At 43.7% G+C, this 27765-nt stretch overlaps 1 protein-coding gene across 2 annotated transcripts; it reads left to right on the top strand.

The window, feature by feature from the left end:
* The first annotated feature begins 11 nt into the window (after positions 1 to 11).
* On the top strand, positions 12 to 27257 carry RHOF (ras homolog family member F, filopodia associated). 2 transcript variants are annotated; one of them, XM_054996379.1, is made up of 5 exons: positions 12 to 186; positions 20016 to 20103; positions 24069 to 24178; positions 24760 to 24894; positions 26434 to 27057. In XM_054996379.1, exons 1-5 carry the CDS (start codon positions 103 to 105, stop codon positions 26596 to 26598), a joined length of 582 nt encoding a protein of 193 aa, XP_054852354.1. In that variant the 5' UTR covers positions 12 to 102; the 3' UTR covers positions 26599 to 27057. The 2 variants fall into 2 exon arrangements, with proteins under 2 accessions (XP_054852354.1, XP_054852353.1); XM_054996378.1 differs by lacking the exon at positions 12 to 186 and adding an exon at positions 14343 to 14768 and having other exon boundaries at positions 26434 to 27257.
* The last annotated feature ends 508 nt before the right edge of the window (positions 27258 to 27765 follow it).

Below are 27765 nucleotides of genomic sequence, written 5' to 3'. Positions count from 1 at the left end.
TTTTGGACAGGGAGAAACTAAGCGCTCAGCTGGAGAAGTTGTAAGCCAGAGATCAACCCCGGCAGCCCTGCCTCCACTGATGTGTCCCGAGAAGCCACCGCAATGTTTCCATCTCCGAGGAATTACTTGGTGGAAGGGGGGGCGCCCCCCGTTTCGTTACAATTTGTCAATTTCACGATTTCAAAGGTGGGAGGAGGGAGGAGAGGAGCCGCTTTGCTTATTAAAGGTCCTGAGCAGCCAATCAGATCGGACCTTCCATTTTGTTTCGGTTAAAGAAAGTCCGCGGTGGAAGGCTCTCCCGGAATTTTTTCCCCTCTTTCGGTTCTTTTTCCACCCCCCCCGCGAGTCGCCTTGTTGGGGCTTCGTGTTGTTTTTAGCTCGTCTGGTGCTTTTGGTTTGTAATTTGGCCGTGGTTAGGTAATTGGCTGGTTAAAGGCACCAGGCGGCCGCAGCCAATCAGCGCGCAGCTTCCATTGGGCTTGAGTTATTAGACGCTGATCTAAAAACATCCTTCAGCAGACAGCTAAGGAGAGGCCAACAGATCAGGCAGCCATTTTTCTGCAATGGAATTAAATGGCCAACTGGGTTTTCCTTTGTTCCAAAAGGGGATACTTGATTTGAATGAATCCACAACCTCCATTTCAGGACTTTTCAGTGTTTGTACTAATGTTTGACAACATTTAGAGGACTCAAATGAAGAAGGAAGACTTTAAAAAAGATCTGGATTTTTCCCTTTGATTTGGAACCCATCTTTGTCTTGTATATAACTAGGTCATGGCACGCCCTTAAATCAGCAGTAGCAATTTTGAGTTACAAAAAAAGTAAATACAGAGTTTTTTGTGGGGTTGTGTTTATTTTTAAAGACTTTTATCTTATCTGCCTGAGCAAAACAGTTTTTTAAAAAAATTATAGCTTCCTGTATTAAACACTCAAATACCTGGCCATCTTTTAAGTTAAATCCTTTCGTGCCAACAAGGTAATGTTTTAAATATAAATGTAGGAAACGTGAATTCTTGTAAAAATTGTTAGGATAAAGCTTTTCTTTTTTTCCTTTTACATTGTAAGTACCCAATCCATTATGTCCTTTTTAATAAGTGTAGTTTTCATGTTAATGTTACTGGAGTTCTCCTTATATTTTTTCCAGCCTTCATCTGCATGTCATTTTTTGTCTTGTTTATCTAAACCAATTGTTTCTGAAATACTATTTAGATAAAAATTAGGAAGAGATGCTTAAAATGTTTACATATAGTAACTATTAACCAGGTGTATTCACACTAACATGTACAGATTTAAAAATACTTGAGATCATGTAAGATGGGGGTGGTTGAGATAGAGGCAGTGTCCTTTTTATAGCAGAGTAAATGTCACAGGAATTTAGATTTATATATAGAATTAAACAAATCTCACTGAATACTGAATCAAAATAAGTATGTTTTCTAACAGCTTTTTTGTCAAAGCCATAGATAACTCTTAAATGTCTAACAAGATGTTGATTTATAAACTCAGGATAGAGAAATGATGATACAGAACATAATCTCTATTTAGAAATAGGTTTTTAAAAATCCCCGCAACTTCACCTTCAGAACTGCATTCAACTATGGTGTGTGGGTAAGTAAACCCTTTTGCCCTTGCAGTGAAACATATAGAGCAGGCCTATGCAACAAATGTTTTTGTCCAGGGCGGATATCCGAGTTACTTTCTTTGGGGAGGAAAGGCAGCTAACGTGCTTGTTGTAGGTATTATACAGAATCCACTTTTTTTCCTCCCGAGGATACTGCTTTCTTTTATCCCCCTGTAACAAAGCGCTTTGCCCGGCTGCATCTCGGCTGATTTAGGAAGCTTCTCTTTGCAAATCCATAATGGCTCTCCATGTCTCCTTAAACGACTCCTCTCAAAGCAATCTAGCCGCAGAGGTGTTTTATCTTAAAGGCGAATAATCGGGGAGAACCCGCCGGACTATCTTCTTAAGAGTAACTGAAGCTTAAGAGCAGCAGCAATCTGGACAGGAGAGAGATCCTGGCTTGCTAAAAACGAAGCCTTCTTCGTGAGAGACATCCTAACGAAGAATTGGGTGGGAAATCCAAAATGGAGTAGATTCCCTTCTCGGCAGAAGAGACTTCACAGTCGTTTGAGTTGTGCAGTTGCAAACAAAGAGTGAGGCGTTTGATAGTACAAAGCAGGTCTACGCTTTTCAGGTTGCTATGTTTAAGTGAACTTCTCGATGGCTTACAAGAAAGGTGTTTTATTTGGAGAGAGGAGGAAAAATAAGCTCTTACACCCAGTTTACAATGGCTGTGGTGTCCTGAGAGAGGCTGGGTGGCTGGCTGTTCTCTACGCACTAGCAGTTCGTACTCCATATTGTGTGCATGGACTTTGTAATGGCGGCTGTCTTCTCTGGGAGGCTGTTGTTTTTAGAGGCAGCACCAACATTTGATTTCTCCGAGGCTTTGAGCGTCCTTTCTGTTTTCGATCAAGGCAGAAAATTGCTCCTCCTCTCTCTGTTCCCCTCCCCCACCCCCTTCCACGGTCTGTGCAGGTTTTGTGAAAAGTAAAGCAAAGATTTGGGGGGTTTTGTGTCGGGGTGGGGGAGGAGGAGAGTGGGGGAAAGATGGCCGTCGTTTCACGCAAGTGCTTTTGCAGTTGCAAGGAGCAGCGTTCCAGCGCGAGGCAGTGTAAGAGGAGCTCTTGGCAGGGCTCCAACTTTTGCCTGCTGTTCCGCTAGGCACTCCCGGGGGTGGGGGAGGATTGGAGACTGCAGGGGGAGGGGAAGGCCGGGGGGAGCCTCGCCGCCCTGCTCTTAAAGAAACAGGACGCTCCCGTGGCTGAGTGGGGGAGGGAGACAAAGGCGCATAGCGGAAAGCCGCTGCAGTCCTTTGTGTCTAGGAACAAAACTGCTGCTGCACGGGGAATGCTGATGGCGTGCGGAGCAGGACCACCGCACACCATCAGTGGGGGAAACAACGAAGGCAAACCCACGAAAGCGGCTCAATGCAGGAGGAACGGTTTTTTTTCTGCAGTGCAGTTTCTTTCCTCTCCCTTGGTAAATACGAGCTGCTTCTCCAGCCTTGCAAGAGCCTCTTTCGGTTGCCAGAGCCGAAAGTTTCCCGAAGTAGTGCCGTGACCGTCCTTTGAACATGTCTCTCTTACCACGTGTCTCAAAAGCAGGTCTCTCTGAGCATTACTAATCTCTTTCCCCTCTGACCCTTAGAAAGGGTAAGACCGACGCTGATGGAGGAGGAGGAGGAGGAGCTGACAAGGGAGTACGTGGCCTGTTCTCCGAAGAGAGAGGGCTTGCTGATGGCATCTCTGCCTCTTTGCAGTAGGTAGGGCTTGCCAGCCGGATTTCGCTTGAAATGACTTTCTTTGTCTTGAGGATTCCTCAGCACTGCAGCCCCCTGGAACATAATGAGTGGGTGTTGCTTATTCCAGACAGCCCCAGCTCTGGAGCGCCTGCTGGGGTTTTTTTTTTGGTTGTTGAAGATTTGCGCTGACAACCCTGGCAGTAGATCCATCCTGGGGCCCTTCAGTTGCTGGCAGTTTCTTCCCTGCATTGTTATCCATCCTGAGGGTAGAAATGGCTGCCTCCTCAGAAATTTCAGAAAATCAAGCAGGAGACGCCTCTGGCCTTGACTTCCTTTCAGGATTTCTACAATGCAGCCTCTTGGATAGGTTAACATTTTTCACCTCTGGGGGAATTTACACTAGAAACTAGCGTTGTATATTGGGGGTAGGTGTGAAAGAGGTGAATGTCTTGCTTTAGAGGGTAGGAGAAATCACCGTTTAACATTTCTCTCCCCTTGCTGCCACTATGGGTGGTACAAAAACAGTTGGCTTGTTCCTTTTCCCTGTTGCTGGCATATTGTAAAAACAAATATTCTGCATGAAGCCTCAACTTATGTTGTCTTTGCGATCTCTGCGAGGTAAGAAGGCATTCCATTCTGCCACCACATACCAATATGAGGTCAGGCAGTCAAACCTGTTTTTAAGCGACAAATCCATGGAGTCAACAAAACTAGCAGAGGAACTGACTGCCTATTAGCTGTTGGACAGTGTCATACTCTGGTCTCTGTGGAGGAAAAGGAGTAAATGTCAGATTAAATCAGAAGCGTGTTGAGATGCGGGACGACTGGTGCTAGGGAGAGAACCTTAAGCACACTTGACAGGGAGTAAATCCTGTTGAACTGTGCAAGAGTTTCTTTTGAGTAAATAGGCTTAGGATTGCATTGCACATTCTGTTTTCTAGCCTTTATAGATTGTGTAGGAAGAATATTTTGCAAGAAGTCTGAACTAGGTATGTCAAAACCCTGAAGAACAGCTTGTTCCTCATTTACTAGTACCTTCTCGAATAAGGACTTGGCTGTGTATGTTGTGTTAAAGTGTGTGCATATGCTTTCTCTAAATTGTCTAGCTACCAGTACTTAGAAGACCTGTTGAAAAATGTTTTCCTGTAGACTTGCTCTTTAAGAAGCTGATGTGGTAACACCAGGCCACTCCAGTTAGCCAGTTTGTCTGGTAGGCGACTTATCCCTGACATTCCTTTTGTAATCGTGTACTGGTTTGGTGTTCTTAAATTCCTTTTCAGTGAGTGTAATAGAGACTTGAGCAAGTGCTGTAGATAATGTAGGCTTGTTTTGACATCCTCACCAGTCCTGTGTGTGTATCCTGCCCGCCTCTTCTCAGCACCCTGCTCTTTTTCCTGTAGGGATAATAGTACGTTTCTCCTGCCTTGCGTTGGTCAAGCCTGCTGTGGGGGTCAAGATTTTCTTCTCATAACAACAATACAAAACACTTGGTGATTAAGCACTTCATATGTTGGTAATTTTTAGAAGATGAACCTTGTAAGGTAGACTTGTGTTGTCCTCGTATTGCAGACTGGAGCTGAAGCTGAGAGAATAGCCTTTTTCATAAGGGCTCCTCATGGTTTCAGAACTGAAGTGAGACCTGAGCTGGGGATTTCCCAGCGCTTTCACTGACTTAGTAAGCTACCGGCACATGTGCTATAGGCTCTGCAGCCCTTCTGTTGATCTGCTTACAATGAGAGAGCAAGCCAACAAACTGTACTGGTAGAAATCTTCTCAGGTATGGGAAAAGAAGTCATATCATGTGAAGATGTTCAGTGTGAAATGTTGCAAAATCATCATTGTAACCTATCAAAATAACCTTTTGGACCAGCCCGTATGTTTGTTAGTAATGTTTCTTAGCAATGACCCATGTTGTACGTGTTTAAAGAAGCTGTATTTTTCCTGATAGGGTATCCTAACTGCATTGAATTCCTGGTAGTCTTTAAGATTTAAGGAAAACCCCTAGAAGAAGCTTGTATGCTTTGATAATCTGTTAACAGACATTGGTACTATAATCTATAAATGAATTCTACCACCTTATGTATCATGTCTGTGGCAAATAGCTTTAACTTCAGTGTTCAGCACTTCCCCATGCTTTAAACCTGTTTATAAAAATTTAATATTCAGGTTGAAATAATCCTAGCAACTACTATAATTTATTACAGCTATTTCAGCTTCCACCCTACTTACTTAAGCATCACCGTCCAAATGTTCCCATCCTTGTGCTGCAGCCATGTCATAGTTATGTTTAATCTTGTGCTCTGAAGCTAGAAACGTTCTTCCTCACTACATAAAATACAAAATGTGTAATCACACCAGTGGTTAGCGAAATCGGAAAACTCTGGGTCTTACTCCAGGGCTTATCTTCAGCCACATTGCTCAGACACATGCGTAGTGCCATTAAAGCCACTGCAACTTCTCTGCAATAAGTGGCTTGAGGACTTCAGTCACCAATATAGCATATCTCAAGGCAAATGCCCCAAGTAGATCCTGTGGCAAACTGAAGCTACTAGTTAGAGCATGCCTTTCTAAGGAAGCTTCTTGGCACAACCCCATCCCCTACTCCCATAGGTCTTGCTTCCCCCTCTCCCTTTATTTCTGAGGCTGAGGTTGTAATAGAAATGCTGCTTTGTCTGAATCTTTATAATTTCTTTGTGTGTGCCTGCCCATTCCAGCTGGGCTTGTTTCTGTAAACTTTAAAGGCCAGAGTGTTTCAGTCTGAAATCACTTGTGCGCTGCACGGCTTTTGTAGATAACTGTTGTATTCTAATCTGCTACTTTTCTAGTCACAGGCTGGTATGTCATATACCCTGGATTAGATTAAGATAAGTAACCATGTTAGTCTGTCTGCAGCAATGGAAAAGAACAAGAGTCCAGTAGCACATACAAGACTAATAAAATTTGTGGTATGATATGAGCTTTTGTGTGTCACAGCTCACTTCTTCAGATACCCGAAGGTATCTGAAGTAACCTGGGTTAAATTGTTTGCATGTCTCTGTCTGTGAGAGGTGCCTAATGGATTTTCTTTTAATGCAAGTTATGTAAGAGCGCTAGAGTTTAAAATGGCTTAGTTTTGTTGCCTGCCTTTATAGGGGGGAACCCTGGTAGATTTGTCACAGCATATGACAAATTTGGAGGGAAACGTATTTAGATTGCAGTCAGTTGAGCTCTGGTCCCCCAGATTCAGCCCACTATTTTGTGACAATGAAGCCTGTGCTACTGGTTGGCATAAAGGCTTGAAGCACTCAATAACAGTTCATAAACCAGCTTCTGCAAGTAAAGGGGGAAGTTTCCCAATCTGGCTGGGGTTAAAATCTCATAAATAACCGAGAGCTGGGAACAGATCCTCGGAGGTAAGAAGGTTAAAGGAAGGAATCCTGGAAGATGTACATGGAATAGTCAGTGAGCTGGAAGAACTTTTCCAGAGGGTGATGGCTGATGAGGCTTGAGGAAAAGGGCAGGAGGTATAAGTCAGTGCTAGGGGCTAGTCAATAGTGGTGAAGGGCTTCAAGAAACTTTTGGGGCATAAAATGAATCAGTATTCTGCTATATATACACTCATATATACTCATAAAGCTGCTAAAAAACCAGGGTGATTTACATACAATACCCGAAGAAACAGTTAGTGGTGAAGACATGGACTTGACGAAAGAATGAGGCTAGAAAAAAGTAAGGGCTGTGACAAAACTTTAACAAGGCCTGGAATCAAGGAAGGCCTATGCATTTTTGGCCAATAGAAAGGAAACCAGCCAAGGTGGAATGTAGGGTTGCTGAAGCCAAATGGGAATTCTTCCACTGGTATCTTCCATCTCTACAGCATTTTAATCTGGAAACTAGGACCCATGTTCAGCAGTGGGGTGATCATGGCAGCTAATTTTGCACGCTTATTCCAGTTAGTGAACTTCTAGTATGGCTTGAGGATTTCATTATGGTTTAGAGTTAACTCTACAGAAACTTAAGTCATTGTTTGGACTGCAGTACTATTGGAAGATTACTTACTACTTACTTGAATACTGGTGCCTCTTTTTAAAAATGTGGTGGGAAATCTTGCATAAACTTCTGTGTATTAGTAAGGCTTTGAAATAGAGTGGTGGAACAAACAGCTTGCTCTTGCACTGTTTTGCCTGTTGTAAAACAACTCGGCTTATGATGCAAGTAATAAATGAGGAAGTCGTGTAAGCCAGATTGCTTAATGTTTGTTACAAGCACACAGAAAACTTGAGTCCCTGCTCCTAAAGACACTTAATGATGGCCTCAGCTTTCTTACTTATTGTGAAGTGCTAACACAACCCTGGAGTAAGTGAATCATACACACTGTTGAAATGGACATGTTGCTGCTTATCTGTGTTTGTGGGTCCAAATTTGAGTGTTAAATCCTCACTATTCAAAGATTTTAAGGTTTGATAGTAGAACTTCTAGCACTGGCCCAGCTTGTGTCCAGAGAGATCGGTGTGTTTCAAAGCAAATACTGCCAGTTTGAGGGGCCAGCAGGTACACTAGCGTGCTGATAGAGGTTAGTTTAGCAATTTAAAATATATAAGTTAGTGCATGCCAGTAAAACGTTACTTCTCTTTGACAAAGCAGTCCATGGTCATATTCAATATACTACCAATGTGGGCTACCAAAGTGTCACTATTTTAGAAAAAAAACTGCGCAATTTTAGCGAGCCTTGGTACCTGAGGAAGAAGGAATGTCATACCTCTGATATTTGTTTCTTATTAGGGAAATTCAAAGATTGCACATTAAGGGATAATAATTGAACAGGGTTCCACTTGGAGGTCAGAACAACAGTTGTGACAGCCTGGCACCCAGATGCCTTCCAGAAGCTAGCTAGCAAGTAAAACTTAATAGGTTTTGTATCACTTCTCATGCTCGCTCAATCTTCTTTCCTTCTCCCTCCCTTTCTAATATTCTGTGTGACCTAGTGACTGGTGGTGGTGGAAAGTGCCATCAAATCACAGCTGACTTACTGTGACCCCTGCTGGAGTTTTCAAGGCAAGAGACTAACAGGGGTGGATTGCCATTGCCTGCCTCTGCATAGTGACCCTGGTCTTCCTTGAAGGGTTCCCATATGATTACTAACCAAGGCCAACTCTGCTTAGCTTCTGAGGTCAGGCTTGCCTAGGCTAGTGACTATTATTTATTTATTTATTATTTATTACTTCAATTTATAAACTGCCCATCCTCAGGGGCTCTGATAGACTAGTTGGAGATACTCTAGTCACATGGGTTATTTAATCTCTTGCAATATTTTCACAGATATATTTCCACTCACCACGTGAAAGGGATCATCAGTACTCTACCTTTACTCCTATTTGAAGCTACAATCATAGCAATTAATTCATGGTTGCCCTGCAGAGGAAAAGCTGTGGGAACAAGAGGAGATAAACCTCCATAAGCAATTGACCATAACTGTTAGCCTCTCATATTATATCTTATTCTTTATATTAACTTCCAGAACCTTTTGGCTATATAGGGGAGAACAGAGTGAATTTGATTTGATAGTCTTAGAATCTACAAGCCATAGTATCAGTGGGGTCTTAATTTGTAAAAAGAGTCAGTAAAAAGGTTTCATGTACTTATTACATCTCTATGTAGAGTTATAAGAGTACGTAACTACTAGTACTTTGAAAATGCTGTAGAGAAGATAATGGGAGAGAAGATACATTGTTAATGAAAGTGAGATTTTCCTTTACTTACAGTGATTACGTGCTCCTTCCTATAAAATTCATTCTAAATTTAAATTATGGGGACTTATTTTCATTCTGAGTTTGCATATACTATTTCTTTCTATAACAAACCCACAGTATGTCATAGTATATAAACTGCTGAAAAATCTGTTGAGAATAGTGAGATTATATTTCCCAAAATATTAAAGAATTTCTTTTAAAATTAAGTATTACACCATACATATAAGATTGGACTCCCGCCATAGTACTGAACACAGAAAGCCTAGGGAGCAGGAGCTAAATATAATGAATTCTAATTAAGAATTTTTGCTTAAACTTTCTGGATTTATATTTTTGATAAGAAATAATGCAAATATTTATACAGTGTCAAAGTAAAATGTAGTACATGTACTAGCTGCAGTACAGACCAAATAAGGAATGTAATTTATGTATATTACCTTGCTGTTGTACTTTCTAGACCTGATTTGTGCTTTTTACAACTGATGCTAAAACAGTTGAGACTAAGGTTACATTTCATAGTCTGCTGGGAAATAATTGTATGTTGTGGTCTTGCTAATCATACCTCAGAGTAGGCTGTGCAGAAACGGTACTAACTGTGCAATCCTATGTGGACTTACTCCAGGCTAAGCCCATTGCAATCAATGGGCTTAGACTGGTGTAACTCCACGTAGGATTGCACTGTAAGAGCGGTTGTAGAAAACACTTTTTCTGAGACTGAGCTCTGAGAGTATTGTGAAAAAAGTGCTGTAGTTTCACCAGATACAGTTTATAAATTGTTGCTAAATGACTATTAAATAAACCCTCCACTAACTGCAGAAGAGTGCTACATTTGTCATTTTCTGGGGTCTCAGCATGGGAAAGGCCCAACAATACCTGTGTTCATATTTTGCATGGATCTTCCACCAGAGGTCAAAGGTTATGTGAGAATTCCCAGCTTGCACACATCACTTGTTCTGGTGTAAGGGGAATCTGCTGCCTTGCCCAAATACCCCTCCTATCCTCAAACTCGCCAAGGATGGTTAGTTGTAAAGCCTGTGATACTGAAAAAGCTGCGAATTGCTGCTACAAATGCTGTTAATATTTTTTAAAATTAAAATGTTCAAAAGTATCACTTGTTCTGCCTTGTTTGCCAAGTGTGGGAGCCCTTTACTTTCAGTCTTTAAAAAAGCATCTGAAGACAGCTTTATTAGAACTGCATTTTATTGATAATTTTAGATTGTGATTTTTAATTGAGATTTTAAAATGTATATTTATGTCTGTTGTAAGCCACCTTGAAGAACTGTAAGGTAGAAAAGCAGCTAATAAATGTTATACATAAATAAGTAACTACTTAAATATTGTGTGTGTCAAATGGATTTGATGATGCAAACTAATAGCGAAACTCTCCAACTTTAAGGAGTGATTTGGTATTGATGCTTGTAGACTGTTATTGAAGGAACACAAGTTAAACCATGCTGAAGTGTACAGGGCTCTGTGTGTGTGTGAGAGAGAGTGTGATAGTACTCACCAGTACACTAGCATGTTTGGGGAGATTTCTCTGGAATCCTGATCTTTGCGTAATGACCCGCAAACTCTGCCAGAGAGAGAGGACCCTTGGGAACAGTCTAGTGGGATCTGCAGAGGGAGGGGGGAATGGGTGGAAATTGGCACAGCCTTATATGAGAATACTGGCACTACTTTTAACAAAAAAACATTGTATGCATGCACAGTTTTTGGGGGGCAGCGGGGGTGGTATTCTCCCTCCACCAGCTACTGCCTATTACAGCTGGCTTCAGGTGAAATGCTTTCTTGGGTATTCAAGTCTAGAAGGCCATCTAGTGGTATAACAAGGTATTGGAGATGTAAAATTGTGAATGATTTCCAAATACAAGATCAACTCGTTGGGGGTTTTCCGGGCTGTATTGCCGTGGTCTTGGCATTGTAGTTCCTGACGTTTCGCCAGCAGCTGTGGCTGGCATCTTCAGAGGTGTAGCACCAAAAGAAACGTCAGGAACTACAATGCCAAGACCACGGCAATACAGCCCGGAAAACCCCCAACAACCATCGTTCTCCGGCCGTGAAAGCCTTCGACAATACAAGATCAACTCCTTTGCTATTTTTTTTTAATTCAGACACTGTTGGTGTGGGCTCCAATTCAGATTGGGCAAAGGAGACTTTAGTTTATTCCCCCATGCAGTTTCCGTAATCATGGAAATCAGCCCCTCTGTGGGCCACAGTTAGCTCCCAAGGTAGGGCCAGTTGATAGGTCTTTCCTTACCATGGATAATTGCAAACCCAGAAGAGCGCTTTGATTGGGGAGATAGTGAATGTGTATTAGGGGAGCAAACCCACCTCTTTCTCCACACCTCTTACTGCAGCTTCTTTTTAAGTATGCCCCCATTACAGTAGCTCCAGTCTCAGAGCTCTAGGGATGACCAAACACTTAATGTTTTATTCACTAAATACAGTGAATAGGTATCACTTTTGGTAGGGTAACAAATAGAAGCTTTTAAATTTACATACAGGATGTGTGACACTAAAATTAACGAGAGCAGCATAGTGACTTCTTGGGTCATCATGATAGTCATCTAGAATAACCTGCTTGATACGCCTGCTTTCATCACTCAGCTATAGGATCAAGTGATGATGCACCTGTATAAATGAATACCACAGATTTATCTTTCAAATAACCTGATGCCATCACAAAATTTTTCGGTAATTCTCAATGGAGTCTATTCATTCAACTGCAAAGTGCTGAGTAAATCAAGTGCTACACATACATATGCAAGCCTGTCCATAATCTGGTGTAACTTCAAGTGATTATTTTTAAAAAATGCATTATGCAGAGTAGAAATTCATTCTGCCCAGTCAGTCCACTACATCGAGCACTTAAATTGTAGAAAGGGGGAAAGCCAACATAAATAGTTCTGCTTGTTACATACCTGGTATTGCTTTACATGTTACATACCTGATAGAAATCAGATGTCAGAAATTCCTTTAGAGAGAAAATGTTACATCATTTTGGGTTTTGGTAGAATTAATTTAGATTAGTGTCATGTTTAGGACCCCTTCCCCCAAGGGGTTTCTTATGGTTGTTGCAGTGACTCACGTTAGGGAGGGAAGTTTATTTATATGCTTCGTTTATGCCCCAGCTTTCTTTCCAATGGGGACCCAAAGCAGCTTACATTGTTCTTGTGTATTTTATCCTTACAACAACCCTGTGAGGTAGGTTAGTCTGGGAGTGATGGCTAAAGGTCACCTAGCAATGTACGAATTCAAGCTTAGGTCTGCCTGATCCTAGTCCAACCACTACAGCTGAATTTTACAACTCCAGTCCTTTGAACAGAAAGGTGGCTAAAGCACATGGCATAAGTGGTGTGGTCTTAAATGACAGTTTTCAGAAAACAGCCGAGGTCTGTTTTGGAATAATTACTTTACTATAGACTTGGGAGTAATCATAAAGTAGCAGACAAGCAATATGTTTGAAGCCCGCTTTATAGGTTTTCAGTATTAGTGGCTATGGTTTCCAAAGTGACACATTTCAACATCAGTCATGTTCCTTATGACTTATGAATGATTAAAGATTCAGAATGTTAACGATTCTGAGGAAGGTAAGACTGTAAACCTTTATAGGGAAAAATGCATTTGCAAAGATTCTAGATGGGTGGAGGTCCTTGTGTGTTAGTTTGTGAACCTGTTTTGCAACGGTAGCCGAAAGATACTTGGCCCTTGCAAACAACACCATTAAGTCCTCTCCTCTTTTAATACAACATAATAGGGACTGCCTTTGTGTATGGAACTTTCTTTTAGCCATGATGGCCAATAACTATCATCCATGAATGTAGTCTTAATCAAATGGTCATCATTAACCTTTTGACCACAAATTCCGTAACAATTATTTTGGGCATGGTAAGAGTGCAATCCTACTACATCTAATAACTAAGCTAAACTCTACATGAGTGGGAATGGAGCTTCCAGATGTAAAGTCTGAGGTGCTATGAGTCCATACACATTTAGAGTATCATAACTTCTGTGGATGTGTCTTTATTTCCTTGTACCTATGCCTTACTTTGCTGTTGGGGATTTTAAAAATGTCACTGCAAGGTTCCAGAGGCGTTCCTTTCCATGTTCCATGCTTTTATTGCTCTGGATCTCTCTAATTAAACTTGAGATGACCGTGGATGCATCTCTCCACTTGTGCAAATGGGTGCTATTCAGTGTGCCAATGCGATGCCCAAGACTCTGTTCAGGGAGATTCAAGTTAAAAATTCCTGCTCAGACATGAAAGTCATTGGCTGGATTTGGGCTAGTCACTGTCAGCCGAACCTACCTCATTAGGGTTGCTGTGAGGATTAAAAATAGAGATGGGGAATACAAAGTGCATTTCTTGAATACAGCACAAGGAGTGCGGTTGAGTATGAAAAAGGTGCAGAAGTATGCCAAACAGGACAGTGTACCATAGAGGACTCTGGAGGGAGACTTGGGCGACTTGTAAAGATGGGGAAGAGACCCGTATGATATAGTACTTTGAACTCACTCCAATTGGTGCAAAACACTGTGGCTTGACTGCTATCACTCCCATCCTGCAGTCACTCCATTGGCTACCTGTCAGTTACTGTGCTCAGTTCAAGGTATTGGTTATCACTTACAAAGCTCTTCATGGCCTTGGTTGCTCAGCATACCTATGGGACTGCCTGCCTCCCTGTTCCTCCACAGCAGCTTCACTCATCTGAACAGGGTCTCCTGCAGGTGCCACCCCGCACATCAGCAAAATCAACAGCAGCCCATACACATGCTCTCTCTGTGGTGGCTCCTACCCTGTGGAATGGCTGCCTGAGTAGTTCAGGAGAGCCTCCACTCTCCTGGGTTTCCGGAAACGATGCAAAACCGAATTATTCAAAAAGGCTTTTTACTCAGATAGGAGGGGTGTATTGTAGGGATGGGGTCTCAGATAATCTGCTAATAAGTTAGGGACCGGAGACTTCACCACTATGTTGTATTGGGTTCCTGCTCATGCTGACTTTGTATCTCTTTACCTGATGGCATTGTTTACGGAAATATTGACTGTGCTAATCTCACACAGTAATCCGCCTTGAGCTGAGTCTCAGTGAGAAAGGTGGACTATAAATGACATAAATAAATAAAAAAAATAAAGGCAGGGCCCTTAAAAAAAATAAAACGACCAGCATTTAGGGCGCAATTAACACAGATTTTGCAATGCCCCTCTTTGGTGCGAGGAGACATTTCTTTGAAGCTCGGTTTCCACTTTTTTTTATTTAAAAAAAAGTGTTAAGCGAAGAGGAAGAGGCCGCCCTCCTTGCAAGCGACACCTCGACGGGTGAGCCGCATCGCCGCCTCAGAAAGGCTGGGTCGGCGCCACAGAGAGGCAGCAGGACCGAAGCTGCAGCCGCCAGAGACCAAAAGAACCCGTCTGAGGTGGGGAGGGAAGCCGGCCGCTCTTTCCCGCCATCCCGCTTCTCCCCTCAGCCTTCTGGAGCTTTTATCCCCTTTTTTTTCCCGCGCTTTGTCGCTGAGGAGAGGAAAAGGGGCTCTCCTCATGGCCGTAGCCAACGGGTCAGTCCCGGCCCCCGAGGAGGAAGCCGGCCCGGCAGCAGCTGCTGCTGCTGCTGCGGCGCCTCCAGCCGCCTCGTCTGAGGGGAAGAAGAGGCGGGAAGAACTGAAGGTGGTGGTCGTGGGCGACGGGGGCTGCGGGAAAACGTCTCTCCTCTTGGTCTACGCCAAGGGAGCGTTCCCTGAGGTGAGTGGAAGGAGGGGGGGGGGGAACCGGCTTTCCCTTTTATTGCCTCCCTCGGCCAATCAGGGCTCGCGCTCCCTTCCCCCCCCCCAAAGGATGCGTTCTTTTCAGAACCTTCTAGAAGAACCCCGCGGCTTTCCCCTCAGATCAAGACAAGGGACCGTTCGTGGCCTGGTTTGGTCTGAAAAAGTTCAGGGCAGAGAGAGGAGCCCCTGTGTATTTTAATAGGTCCAGAGGAGTCAGCGGTGTTAGTCTGTAGTGGCAAAATAGAAAAGAGTCCAGCAGCACCTTTAAGACGAACCAACTTTACTGTAGCATAAGCTTTCGAGAACCACAGCTCTCTTCGTCAAGAGAGCTGTGGTTCTCGAAAGCTTATGCTACAGTAAAGTTGGTTCGTCTTAAAGGTGCTACTGGACTCTTTTCTATTGTGTATTTTAATGCCACCCTTGCTTCAAAGAGCTCAAGGTAGCTTTGGTGGCTCTCCCATGTTCTATTTACCCTCACAACTCTCTGAGGCAGGTTAGGCAGAGGGTAGGGTTGTCAGCCTCCAGGTGGTGGCTGGAGATCTCCCAGAATTATAACTTGTTTAGGCTAGAGACAAAAATTCCCCTGGAGAAACTGGCTGCTTTGGCGGATGGATTCTATGATATTATACCCCTCTGAGCCTCCTCCTCTCCCCAGACCCCACCCTCTCTAGGCTCCACCCCTTAAATCTCCAGATATTTCCCAACCTGGAGTTGGCATCGCTAGCAGAGAGACCTAATGTGTAAGCATCAGGGTGGACTCTGGTATGATTGTGGGGTGACCTTGGACCAGTAAAGATGGGTAGCTGTGTTTGTGTAGCAGTAGAAAAGAGCAAGAGTACAGTAGCACCTATAAGACTAACAAAATTTGACTCACGAAAGCTCACACCCTACCACAAATTTAGTTTTATTTAGAGGTGTAATTCCCCTGCCCGGGGCAGGGGATCCCCTGCTCCCATCCTCCCCTCCCAAGCCCACTTATTTGGCCGGGCAGCACGGCACCCCCAGGCAACACGGCACGCTCCCGTGCCTACAGCGGCCCAATTCGGGCCAAAACATGCCCCTCAGTGGGCCTGTTTCGGGCTGAATCATGCCCACAGCGGGCCAGTCTGGCCCCTTGCTGAGCGTGGGGGCGCTCCCAGGCCACCCTTTGACTCATGCAATGATGTCAGTTTCTGGAAGTTATATTGCACACGCCAGGAACATGCAAAACCAGGACCTAGGGCCACAGCGAGGTAGGTGCCGGGCTCCCAATCTCCTGTCGGGGGAGTTTAGGGACCTGGCAACCCTTGTCTTATAGGTGCTACTAGAATTTTGTTCTTTTCTATTGAACCAGTCACATACACTCAACCTTCTTTATAGGGTTGTTGTGAGGATAAAAAGGGAACCATACGTGTTGTCTTGACCTTGTCGGAGAACTGTTGGGAGGAAAATGCACCAGCTTGTTTGTAATTGGACCGAGAGCACCCAGAAAGCTTTATGGATAAGCGAGGATTTGAGCCTAGACCTGTCGAGGTCGACAAGAATTACTCTGCACTGGCTCTCGGTAATAAATCCAAAACAGCTTGAAAGAAGCTTTTCGTCCACATTCAGTATTCAAACCTGCCATGCACCAAAGCCCCAATCACAAATTTTAAGAGAGTCGTATAAGGAATAGACACGTTCCTCACTTTTAAAAAAAGTTAAATAGTGGGAAATATATGATTCTGTCCTCTAGAATCGGACATATATCCAGTTTCTCAATCTTATAGGCACCATTAAAAAAATCCCAAAGCTATCCCTCGCACTTCTGTGTACCTCTGCCAACATTACAGAGGTAGGCATAAACTAAATGCAAACCAAAATCTACATACCTTTTATTAGGACCAACCAAAATGGCTCAATACAGTGCAAGCTTGGGAGTTCTCCAGAACTCTTCTTCATCTTGCGTGTTACAATTTTTTTTTTTTTAAAAAAAAGATATTTCAGGCCATAATCTTAAGGTCTTTTCTCACTAGCATCTCAGCGGTCAATGCTGGTGGACAAGTAGATTTATTTATGTATTTCCTGCCTTTCTCCCCCAAGCAGCTTACTCATTCTCCTTTTCTCCATTTACACATATACACTGTTGCTTTAGTGTTAGGTTGCTTCCAGGTTTCTGTGAACAAAAAAAAACAAGTATTGTCTTCCCCATTGAAATTACAAAGGCCAGCCATTTTCCTTGTCTTTAATAGCAAGCAAGATTCACACATCCCTAGTATGGCAAGAGCAATGACGCAAGGACTTGGTAGTCATTGTGTGAACAATTATGGAGAGAGATATACGATGATGCACAAGGTAAAACGTCCGTTGAAACCAAACTTAGTAGTTCTACTTTGAGTTGTGTGGGTAAATTCAGAGTATGCACAAGCAAGATGCCCTCACCACTCCTGAGTTAGGACACCAACCAGCCACCTTCCAATTATGCATAACAGCTCCATAAAAAAAACAGCCCCCAGTTCCATGGCCAGATTCTATCACTGCTGCAGCAATAACATGGACATGTGGCTCTTGAAATAGACTACTGGGCTTCATTCACTCTCAAGGAACTCCATAAAAGAAATCCTGCCCCCCCCCAGCCCTATGGAGCCAATGAGTGCTTAAACACCACAGCATCTATAATATAGACGAGGCATGCATCTCCACAGAAGCTCAATGGAACAGCCTCCCCTACTCCCACAGCCTTGTAGTTTAGCAGGGGTACATGATATCTCCCATCAATGGAGCCAGCCTACAACCTTGGAGACCCCCATAAAAGGTTTCCCTGTGTAATGCTCCCCCCACTCCACCATGCTCTTCGATGTACATGGAACAAATTCTTCCAACGTGACATTCCAACATACATCCACACAGTCACACTGGGACTCCTCAAATAGCAGCAGAACAGCAGTTTCATAGCATGCCACATCTATAAGCATGTTATTTCTGTAAACTGGTTCAGCTTCCTCTTGCTTCCTCTTTTCCATGGGAGAAGCCATGCCCTTGAATTGGTGGAGGGGGACCTTAAAAGGAGACCCCAAAAGCCCAAGATATCCTCATGTGACTCAGGCAAAAGTTAATAAATAAAAGTATCTCGCAAGTCGCCACCACACTGTTTATTGAGCTGAATTTGGAGGTTGGTTAAGATGGACAAAAACTTCCATGGGAGAACAGCATGTGTTAGGGCTACCAATATAGCATTACGGCAGAGGCACTTGCAACTTCTTGTAGAAGAAGCCCATCGTCATTGGGGCTGAAGGCTTTTTACGCTGGCGGTGTCTCAGGAAATTCTTCAGTTCACATCTAAACCACACAGTTGCAGGATGTGTAGATGATGGTCTTCCTGTAGAGGCTGTAGCTGTTAGCCAATTTGAGGCTTAGTGTTGCACACTTGTGTTGCAGGCGTTTGCAGATGTCAAAAGTCATTTCCAGGAGTGTACCAGTCCCAAGGCTACACCAGGACACTTTGCAAACTCTGTAAATAAATGTTTTGCAACAAACACAGGACTAATTATGTGGATAGGGTGGGAGGTAGTGGTAGTGCCTGAATTCACTTTTTCTACCTGCTCCTAGTGGCATAGACACTCCAGAACCGTCGTTTCTAGCCCATCAAAAGGCTTAGCTGCATCTTTCATAAAATGTAAACTTTTAGCAGTCACTGAAGTGGCTGAACCTGGGCAGCAGAAGAGGCAAAGTATGAGTAAGAAAAAACTATGAATGTGTCAAAAGAATACAACTCCCAGCTTCGGAGAGCCTCATGGAAACTTCTAGCTCATACCTTTTGCAGCTACTGCATTCATGCTTTCCCCCATCAAAACCACAAGGCCTAAAACTTTACTTTGCTGGGATTTCTGCAAAAGGCACATGATTTTTCAGTAGAAAGCTCGATTTCTGTGGCCAGTCTAAATGCTGAGAGTTTCCTAGGGGAACAGAGAGTGCTTGGTAATGACTGAGCTTGACAGCATTGCCCGAAGCTCAACCGTTGCACTAGAATCTTTGTCTATCAACAACTTGGATTAGTCATTTCATTGTTTCTAAACTACATACTTTGGTCCTAGGATGCACGAATGTTTTTATGATTCTCTTTGTCAAGGTCATTGGTCAATATGCCCATCAGAGAGTGAAAGCAACATGTCTGAATTCAAATACTGTGATGGTTCTTTCCCTGTGCTCCTGAGGAAGCTGAGACACATATGTGTCCATGCAAAACAAACATTCAAGCTGGCCGTTTGTAGGGCCAAGGGGACTTAATATATTCTTGTGACGCAGAGAAAGCTAGAGGAACACTATTATCTGTCACCCACTACCTTAGGAATTTACAAACTATGACGGGACCATATTTATCTTTGAGGCGTGGAGAAAGCTGGAAGATACTGTAATTGGCTACTCAGCACCTTTGGGAATTATCTACCCAGTTACTATAGAAAACAGAACAGAACTATTGGTTTACGTAAAACAGACCAGAACTATATTGAATTGAGTATATTGGTTATGTGTTGTGTTTAGACTAGAACTATCAGTTCATGTAAAACAAACTATAACCACATTGAATTGAGTATATTGGTTTGTGTGTTAGATTACACATTGGAATTCTACATCATTGTTTTTGTATATATCGCAATGCTGTACAATTGTTCACTGTTTACATTATATTGAGATAATATTGGCAAGAATTGCTTACTTGGAGAGCTCGTGTTTTACTTTCGGAGAGATGAGCAGCTATTGGGTAGTGCCTGTGGGATGGAACACCTACGTTTTCCCCACATACTTATTTAATTTTTATCCTCCCTCCCCAAAGTATCTCCTTTAACCACTACATTCCAATGTTGTGTACAATTCCTCTCCAAAGATTCATCCCTGTATACCAAACTTATCTCTGCCCCTCCTTTATAGAGAGGCAAGGAGGATGCTAGAGAAAGCTGCCATAATATTAACCAGAATTTTGATCTGGAAGGACTTTATAACTTGCAGTCATAGCCATGTGGATTCTTTAGTCTGAACGCCAAGTCTCCTCAAGAGCGTATTTAAGATCAATTATTTTAAATGGCCCTAATTCTGGAAACTCAGTTGCGAGATCTTAAAAATTTGGTTGAGATTTCATTAGATACTTCTGGAAAAAAAGAGGAAGCATCATATATAGAAAGCTGGAGGCAGAGGATAAAAGGGTTGTTGACCGTGACTTGAACAATACTTTCTAACATTAACTAGTTTCATTTCTCTTCCTGTACAGGAATATGCTCCTTCTGTATTTGAGAAATATACTTGCAGCATCGCTGTTGGCAAAAAAGAAGTAATCCTACACTTGTATGACACTGCAGGTAATCTTGCATTAAGAAACAGAAACACCCTTCCCTCGTCTATTTAAAACACAGACATGAGCTAGCAGGGTGTCGAGATTTTCTGCAATGGCTGGGAAGACACTGCAGGAGGGGTGGGGTGACACATGGCTTTGACTCTGGTTGCATAATATTAGAAACATTTTCTTAAAGTAGCAGCAAATTACTTCTATACCATTTATAATATTGATTTTCTGGGGCTCATCAGAAGCGTGCCAGATCATTAATGGCAAAGAGACTTCTTTGAAACATGCCTGTCTGTCGCCCCTGCAATATTTATTTATTTTACTTCATTTATACCCCACCTTTTCCCCCAGAGTGGCTTACATAATTCCTCTTTATATTTATCCTTATAACAACCCTGTGAGGTAGGTTAGGCTGAAAGTCTGCGACTGGCCCAAGGTAACCCAGTAGGCTTCCATGGCGGAATGGGGATTCAAACTTGGGTCTTTCAGATACTGTTTTGACAAAGATCCAGAGGAGTTAGCCGTGTTAGTCTGTAGTAGCAAAATCAAAAAGAGTCCAGTAGCACCAGGATGTTTACATCTCTTCTCTCCTCCCCTCTCCTCCTCTATATTTGACCAGTTTCTTTCTGCCCTCCATGCATCTGACGAAGAGAACTGTGGTTCTCGAAAGCTTATGCTACAATAAAATTGGTTAGTCTTAAAGGTGCTACTGGACTCTTTTTGTTTTGACAAAGCGCTACATTACATGGGTTCTGATGCAGTGACAGGGAAGTGGTGCGTGGATTCTAGGTTCTCAGCTTGAATGGGGAAACAAGGATGCCCAACAGACTTAACCAATACTAGGTGTGAAGTTTGTGCCCTAAATAATGCCCTACATTCACCTGCGACATTCTGAGATTTCTCAGAAGAGCCCATGTAGAAAGAGTTCTCTGGAAGCAGAACATTTAACAACTGGTGATGTAAGGAGTAGGATTTATGTCTCAACTAAACTGATTCAAGCGTGTGAAGAGAGGAAGCTTCAGAAGCTGTACTTTTAGAATTTGGCATTTGACCAGCACTAAGAAATTTGGTCCACTGATAAGTCAAATCATGATCACGTGTTTTTCAGATATTCATAAGACCTGAAATAAAGTGTGGGGTGAGAGGGGAAGTCAACAATAGACCAGTTATAGTGAGTGGCCAGGAAGAGAGACTTTGCTCTGGTACTGGTGTGTCCCAAGACCACTGCAGCACTTGGCTGGGGAGCGGGGCAAGCAACCCTCGTTCTCGCCCTTGCTAAACCAGTGACAACTATTAATTTTTTTTAAATGGTAAGCTGCCACCTCTACAGTGACATCAGGAAATATTTGTCACAACAGGTGACTGTATTTGACTAGTTAACTGCCCTCTGGGCCAATCTTATTTCCTATCAACAATAACTTGTCACTTTATAAGTCTGAATAGAGACTTGGGATGGTTATCTCATTACCAGAAGTAACTGTCTTCAGGCTTTCCATTCGGATTCAGCAGTGGAGGGAAGGGGTCCCACCCAGCCTGGATTGCGCACGCCACCTCTTTCATGACTTTTGCAACTGACTTACATTTACATGACCTTTACTCCCTGCACCCTCTCCCCCCTCCCCTCCCCACCTATATATCTCTGGCCAGTTTCTTCATACCCTCCATGCATCTGACGAAGAGAGCTGTGGTTCTCAAAAGCTTATGCGACAATAAAGCTGATTAGTCTTAAAGGTGCTACTGGACTCTTTACTATTTTGCAACTACAGACTAACACGGCTAACTCCTCTGGTTCTTGTCACTTTACGTATCACTAATAACATTAATAACATTTGATTTATATACTGCCCTTCAGGACAACTTCATGCCCTCTCAGAGCGGTTTACAAAGTGTTATTATTATCCTCACGACAATCACCCTGTGAGGTGGGTGGGGCTGAGAGAGCTCTGAGAAGCTGTGACTGACCCAAGATCACCCAGCTGGCTTTAAGTGGAGGAGTGGGGAATCAAACCCGCCTCTCCAGATTGGAGTCCTGTTGCTCTTACTCACGATACCAAACTGGCCCTCGTCATCCAGGCTGTTTTGCCTCCACTGGAGGGGCACAGTAGGTAGAGCCGCTTGCCCCCTCCTGTCAAGCCTTCTCCCTCCCTAGCCTCATCTCGTCTCTGTTGTGTGGGTGGAGGCCTTAATGCAGCAGTGTGCGTTGCTGTAGACACAGCCTGTTTTGACCCACCTGATGCAGTCATCTGCCGGGGCTCAGCCTAGGATGCACACAGGAGGCTTGCAGAGAGCAGGTATGGTCACTGCCGATCTGAGTCCTGAGAAGCATCAGTGATCCTTTGTAGCAGCCCTGTAGTTCTGGAGTGCATTGTCATGGGTGCGAGGGAAGGAGCCGAGGCTCAGAGAGAGCGGCTTGCCTCAGCTTACCTAAAGAGTTCCACACCAGCTCTCAGAGCCAAGACACAATGGCAGCAGATCAAGTGGATGGAGGCGAAGCCTTAGGCCTGCTTTTGTGATTTTGGCCAATCACTGAATTAAGTGCGGGGTGATATGAAAAAAGGTGATATTATTTACCCCTCCCTAGAGAAGTAATGTTTTGGAGTCATGTCGTCACAGATTACACACGTACATAGCTTGACCTTTGTACGTTGCAAAACGCTTTCCTGCTGAATAAGCTAGTACGACATGGTGCAACAAACATGTCAAAGCTGAAACCAAGAAGAAAACAAGCCAGCCGGTGCCCATTCAGTGCTGGACGCATTTGTGAATCCATGAGTTGTAGGAGTTGGATATTAGCATAAAGCTTGGCGTTGCATGGCTTTTGGTGCTATAAACCCCCTTCCAGAAAATCAAGGAAGGGACAAGAAGAAGCAGGAACTGCATACAGACCCTAAAGAGATGTAGAAGGAAACCCTTACTGCTAGTTTCGTTGATGTTAGATTGTCTCTTGGAAGTCTGCAGAGAGGCTTCTTTGAAGTCTCAGGTAGCCTTGTAAGCAGCTGTTCACCTTTGGAGGTTAAGAACTGCCATCAGGCAGGTGAGTTTTCCACACACAAAAAAAAGTTTTTTGCCATCTAATGATGGCAGCCTGCATTTTATGACCCATAAGTACCGAGCAAAAAGGCACATACTGTGAGAGAAGTTCAGAACTTCACGGCAAGACAGTGACGAACCTGTCAAAGCATCTTTCACTGTTTTGATTCAAAATGTAGCTGGTGCACTCTCTTCATCTCACCTACCTCACAGGGTTGTTGTAAGGATAAAATGGAGAGGAAAATGTAAGACGTTTTGGGTCCCCATTGGAGAAGGAAAGCAGGGTTTACTAGTCATGATTTCCCTTCAGGAGCCCTGAAAACAGCAGAGATCCATCTCTCTATCCATCTTCTTCCAGCCTTTCCTCCAAGCAGCTAAGGACAGCATGCTGAATGGTCACTGAGTGGTTTTCATGACAGTGTGTGGGGGGGGGTGGAGTGGGGGGATTTGAACCTAGGCCTCCCTAGTTCAACAGTCTGATCACTGTTCCAGATTGACTGGTTCTTTGGGATCTCCAAAAACTAATCTCCTGCACCCTGATGTGTAGTATGTGTCATCAAGTCTCTTCTGGTTTACGATGACTTTATGAATGAAAGCCCTCCAAAATGCCCTCTCATTAAGAGCCTTGCTCAGATCTTGCAAACTGAAGGCCATGGACTGAGTCAATCCATCTCATGTTGGGTGTACCTTTTCCCCTATTGCCTTCAACTTTTCCACAGAATTGTCTTTTCGAGGGGGTCTTTTCTTGTCAAATGGTACTCAGGGGGAAGTCATGACAGTTAAAATGGCTTAAGATTACAGTTAGTGCTTGCTAGTGTTCAAATCTGAACACAGACACAGGGGAGCACGAGCGTCATTTCACCTTCTCCACTTCAGAGGATCTCTTGCTATTGCCTAAAGCCATTGGACGTAAACTATATTCAAATAAAAGCTTTCTCCTTTTTGTTCCAGGGCAGGAGGATTATGATCGGCTACGGCCACTTTCTTACCAGAACACCAGTGTGGTCTTAGTTTGCTATGATGTCATGAATCCTACTAGCTTTGATAATGTGCTAATTAAGGTAAGAGATCTTCATAGAGGGCTTGCATCTTGGAAGCATATACATGAGACGGTTCTGAAGAAAGTCATTCATTTCCATTTCCTCAAACTTGGGGAGGATTTTATAGATATTCATTTCCTCTGGAACATGGAGATAAAAACTAGTTACTTATAGGGCCTTTATAAAGCCGCCCAGCAGTAAGGACTGACCATGCCGATTCCAAAAAACAGCATAAAAATGGGGCTTCAGAATAAAAACCCAGATCACCTAAAGGCAAGCACAGAAGGCTTCTTCCTCCTGGCTTGTTTTCCAACAATCAGCTGGAGACTGAAGATAAAATTCAGATATGCTGTTTAAGCCTTCCCCACCCCACCCCCCAATCACTGTTTTAGTTAGGACAAAATATATGGTGGGTCGACACTGTTATGTACAGGAATGCTTAAAATCTGATTTCACCATCTAGCCTTCCAAAATGCTTATTATGCCTTCGATCATTTGCATTCACCCCCCTGCTCCCCCCAAAAGCCTTACTGGCTTCAAAACATATGTCAGTCTGTTTGTTGCTTCTAATGAAACTTGACACTTTAATTTCTCTCTGCCAGTGGTCTCATGAGGTGAACCATTTCTGCCAGGGAATCCCTATAGTACTGGTTGGCTGCAAAACAGATCTCCGAAAAGACAAGGAACAGCTACGGAAACTCCGCTCATCTCAGCAGGAGCCAATTACTTACAACCAGGTAAATACAATGGAATACTCAACCAGTGTATGAATAAGAACCTTTCCATGCGTGGAAGGATGTAGTCTAAGGCAGCTTCATGTCTTAACAGTGGTACAGTCAAGGGCTTGAATTAAAATAAGCAGATACTAGGTTTGACTCACCCCCACTCCATGGTTCTCCTACTAATTTTTTTTCAGCAATTGTTGCCCCATAGGACTGAATTGGCACATACATGGAGGATATGAGCTATTAGCCATGAAGGCTAATGGGAGGCGCTGTGCTCAAAGACAACATATTTCTAAAGAGTAATACCCATAGGGAGGCTTTGGTCCCCATACTTGTTTGGAGGCCTTCTGGGGGCATCTGGTTGGCCACTGGGGCAAATGGGGAATGGAGCCAACCTCCCCTTCTGTTTGCAGAATGGCAGTTTGCACAGATTCCCTCCTCTGACCACCACGGCGTTCCTGGAGGTGCATTAATTCATAAAGGCAAAGATGGCTGCAGCAGGGTGTTTGTGTATTGGGTGGTGTGCGACATTTAGGTGGAAAAGCTCTGCTAGCACTGCACAGGATCCAGACCAGATGGATTTTTGGTCATCTTATATGCTTCAGTCTCTGGCCTTCCAGTGCTTTTAGCTTTGTGAAGCTAAATCGATTAAGAATTGTGGGGCCTATGTTAACCAGTGAAGCCTCCTTCCAAATATGATCCAGTGAATACATGAAGGTTGCATTATATTAAACCCAGGGGTCATTTCATAGAAAAAGAGCTGGAGGAACTCATTAGCATAACTCATTAGCATATGTCACGCCTCTTGCCATCACCGGAAATGTGTCATTAGCATAACTGATTTGCACATGCCACACACCCGACATCACCTATCCTGGCTGTTTTGGACCCAATCCTGGCCATTCAGGGCTGAAATTGGGCCCAAAATGGCAAAAAGGGGCTGAAAATGGCTGAAAAGGGGCCCAAAATGGTCAAGATCGAGCCACTGATGAGCGGGAGAGTGATCCACCACCCGTCAGAGGCCCGATCTGGGCTGTTTTGGCCCCAATCCAGGCTGAAACGGGCCCAAAATGGCCAAGTCAGGTGGGCGGGGCCACCTGACGTGACCTCTTTGGGGAATTGCTGGAACTGCGTTCCTGTGCGTTGCCCCTCGAAATGAGCCCTGATTAAACCAGACCATTGATTCATCCTGTCTGGTGTTATCTGCTTTGAATGACAAAGGCTGCATGCCAAGCGCATGTTCTACCACTGTCGCTTTTTAGCCCTGTGCAAAGGACTCAATTCTTCTTCTCGACAAACTGCGTTCTATAAAAACACAGGGCTTTATGCTTTATATGTAGACCTGACAGGTGCAGCACCAAGGAATCAAGCTCTTAAGAAAACCAAGCATACATGTTTGCAAAGCTGCTAAAGAGAATACATGAGCACCCAGTGTACCTTTATGTACATAAAGCTCAAAGTTTAAGTCCCTAAATGCTCCTTGTTTTGACTTGGTTGGCTGCCTTGGGCCTGGCCCCGTTCCGTAAAGTGCCTGTTGATCTCCTCCTCCAGGGTGAAGAAGCTCGTCGGCAGATGAATGCAGATGCTTACCTGGAGTGCTCAGCCAAGTACCGTGAAAACATTGAGGACGTTTTTAGAGAAGCAGCAAACATTGCACTGAATGCTATGAAAAAAAACAAGCGTCAGAAGAAATCGAGGCCGTGTGCCTTATTCTGATGGCAAGCCAGACAACGAAGAGGACAGCAGGAGCTGTTTCCCGTTTTCCTTCAGCGGTTAAGCAAGGAGGCCTTTCTACATTTTCTAAATCGACTGTTTTTCTCACTTGGACTTTACCTGGAAAACTGACTTGATTTCATACCGCACTTTCTGCTTCCGTCACACCTTCTTGTCTCAAGCCTGAACACAGCTAAGCTGTGAGGACAGTGGACCCTTTTCAGAGGCCAGCAGCACTTTGCTAGTCTTTCATTTGCACTTCTGGGAGGAGTAGGGACTTACTCAGAACAGTAGAGGAGGTAAGAACTCCAGGAGCAGAGCTTCGCCGTGATTAAATACTGATGTTTTTACATGAAAAAAATTAAAAATAAGAAAAACCTGTCATTTTTGAAGACTCAAAATGCTCTCACAAGAAATAGCAGCCCATGCTCCATCAAGATTTGCGGTAACAATGCTAAAGACAACACCACTCAGCGAAGTGTAAAGCCTTCCTCCAACTTGTGGCTCTTTCTCCAGTGGAAAAGCCATTTATTGGAGGAAGGCTTGAGGCTCTGGGCAGAAGGAGAGAATGTGTGTCACTGTGTTCTTTAAAGAGACTGCGGCCATTCATGTACTGACCTACACAGCCGCCTTCTGCACAGCCAGCCTGTTGAGTCACTCTCTCGGCACTGTCTTTTCTGAGTGACAGCAACTCTCTGAGGTCTCAGGCCCAGAATGGTCTCTCTCAAATCCCGACTACTTGTCACCTGTAAAAGGGAGATGGGATCCGAATCTGCGGCATCTTGTGATGGTGGCGAATGGCAGTGCAGCTGCTGCAACTGAACAGCATTTCAGAGAAGGTGTAACAAGATGCCGGGAACCAAAGTAACCTGTACGATTAATTACATAGGTCCAGTGAATTGTCACAGAGCATCTGATTAAGGCAAGGAGGCTCTGGTTCCAGCTGAGGTTTGGATACTTGGTCATTAAGCCATGCTGAGTAGCCCATGAATACAGAAGGATGTTTACAGTGTAATTGTGTAGGCCACTTGCTCCTGAATAGCTACCTCAAACTATGCCCCTTAAAAATACTTTTAACTGCCTGGACTTGGATATCCCATATAAGCCTGATCTAGACTCAGAAGCTAAGCAGGGTCAGCCTTGGTTAGCAATTGGATGGGCATCCTCCAG

Source organism: Eublepharis macularius, chromosome 13, assembly GCF_028583425.1.
Source record: "Eublepharis macularius isolate TG4126 chromosome 13, MPM_Emac_v1.0, whole genome shotgun sequence".
Lineage (NCBI taxonomy): Eukaryota > Metazoa > Chordata > Lepidosauria > Squamata > Eublepharidae > Eublepharis > Eublepharis macularius.
The sequence above is the reverse complement of the archived record's forward strand: the minus strand, read 5'-3'. Positions and strand labels throughout refer to the sequence as shown.

Excerpts from the sequence above, each read along its gene's own strand:
- RHOF (XM_054996378.1), top strand. The coding sequence starts at position 14,568 with ATGGCCGTAGCCAACGGGTCAGTCCCGGCCCCCGAGGAGGAAGCCGGC. Across the intron at positions 14,769-20,015 it reads CCAAGGGAGCGTTCCCTGAG|GAATATGCTCCTTCTGTATT; the intron begins GTGAGTGGAAGG and ends CTTCCTGTACAG. Across the intron at positions 24,179-24,759 it reads TTGATAATGTGCTAATTAAG|TGGTCTCATGAGGTGAACCA; the intron begins GTAAGAGATCTT and ends TCTCTCTGCCAG.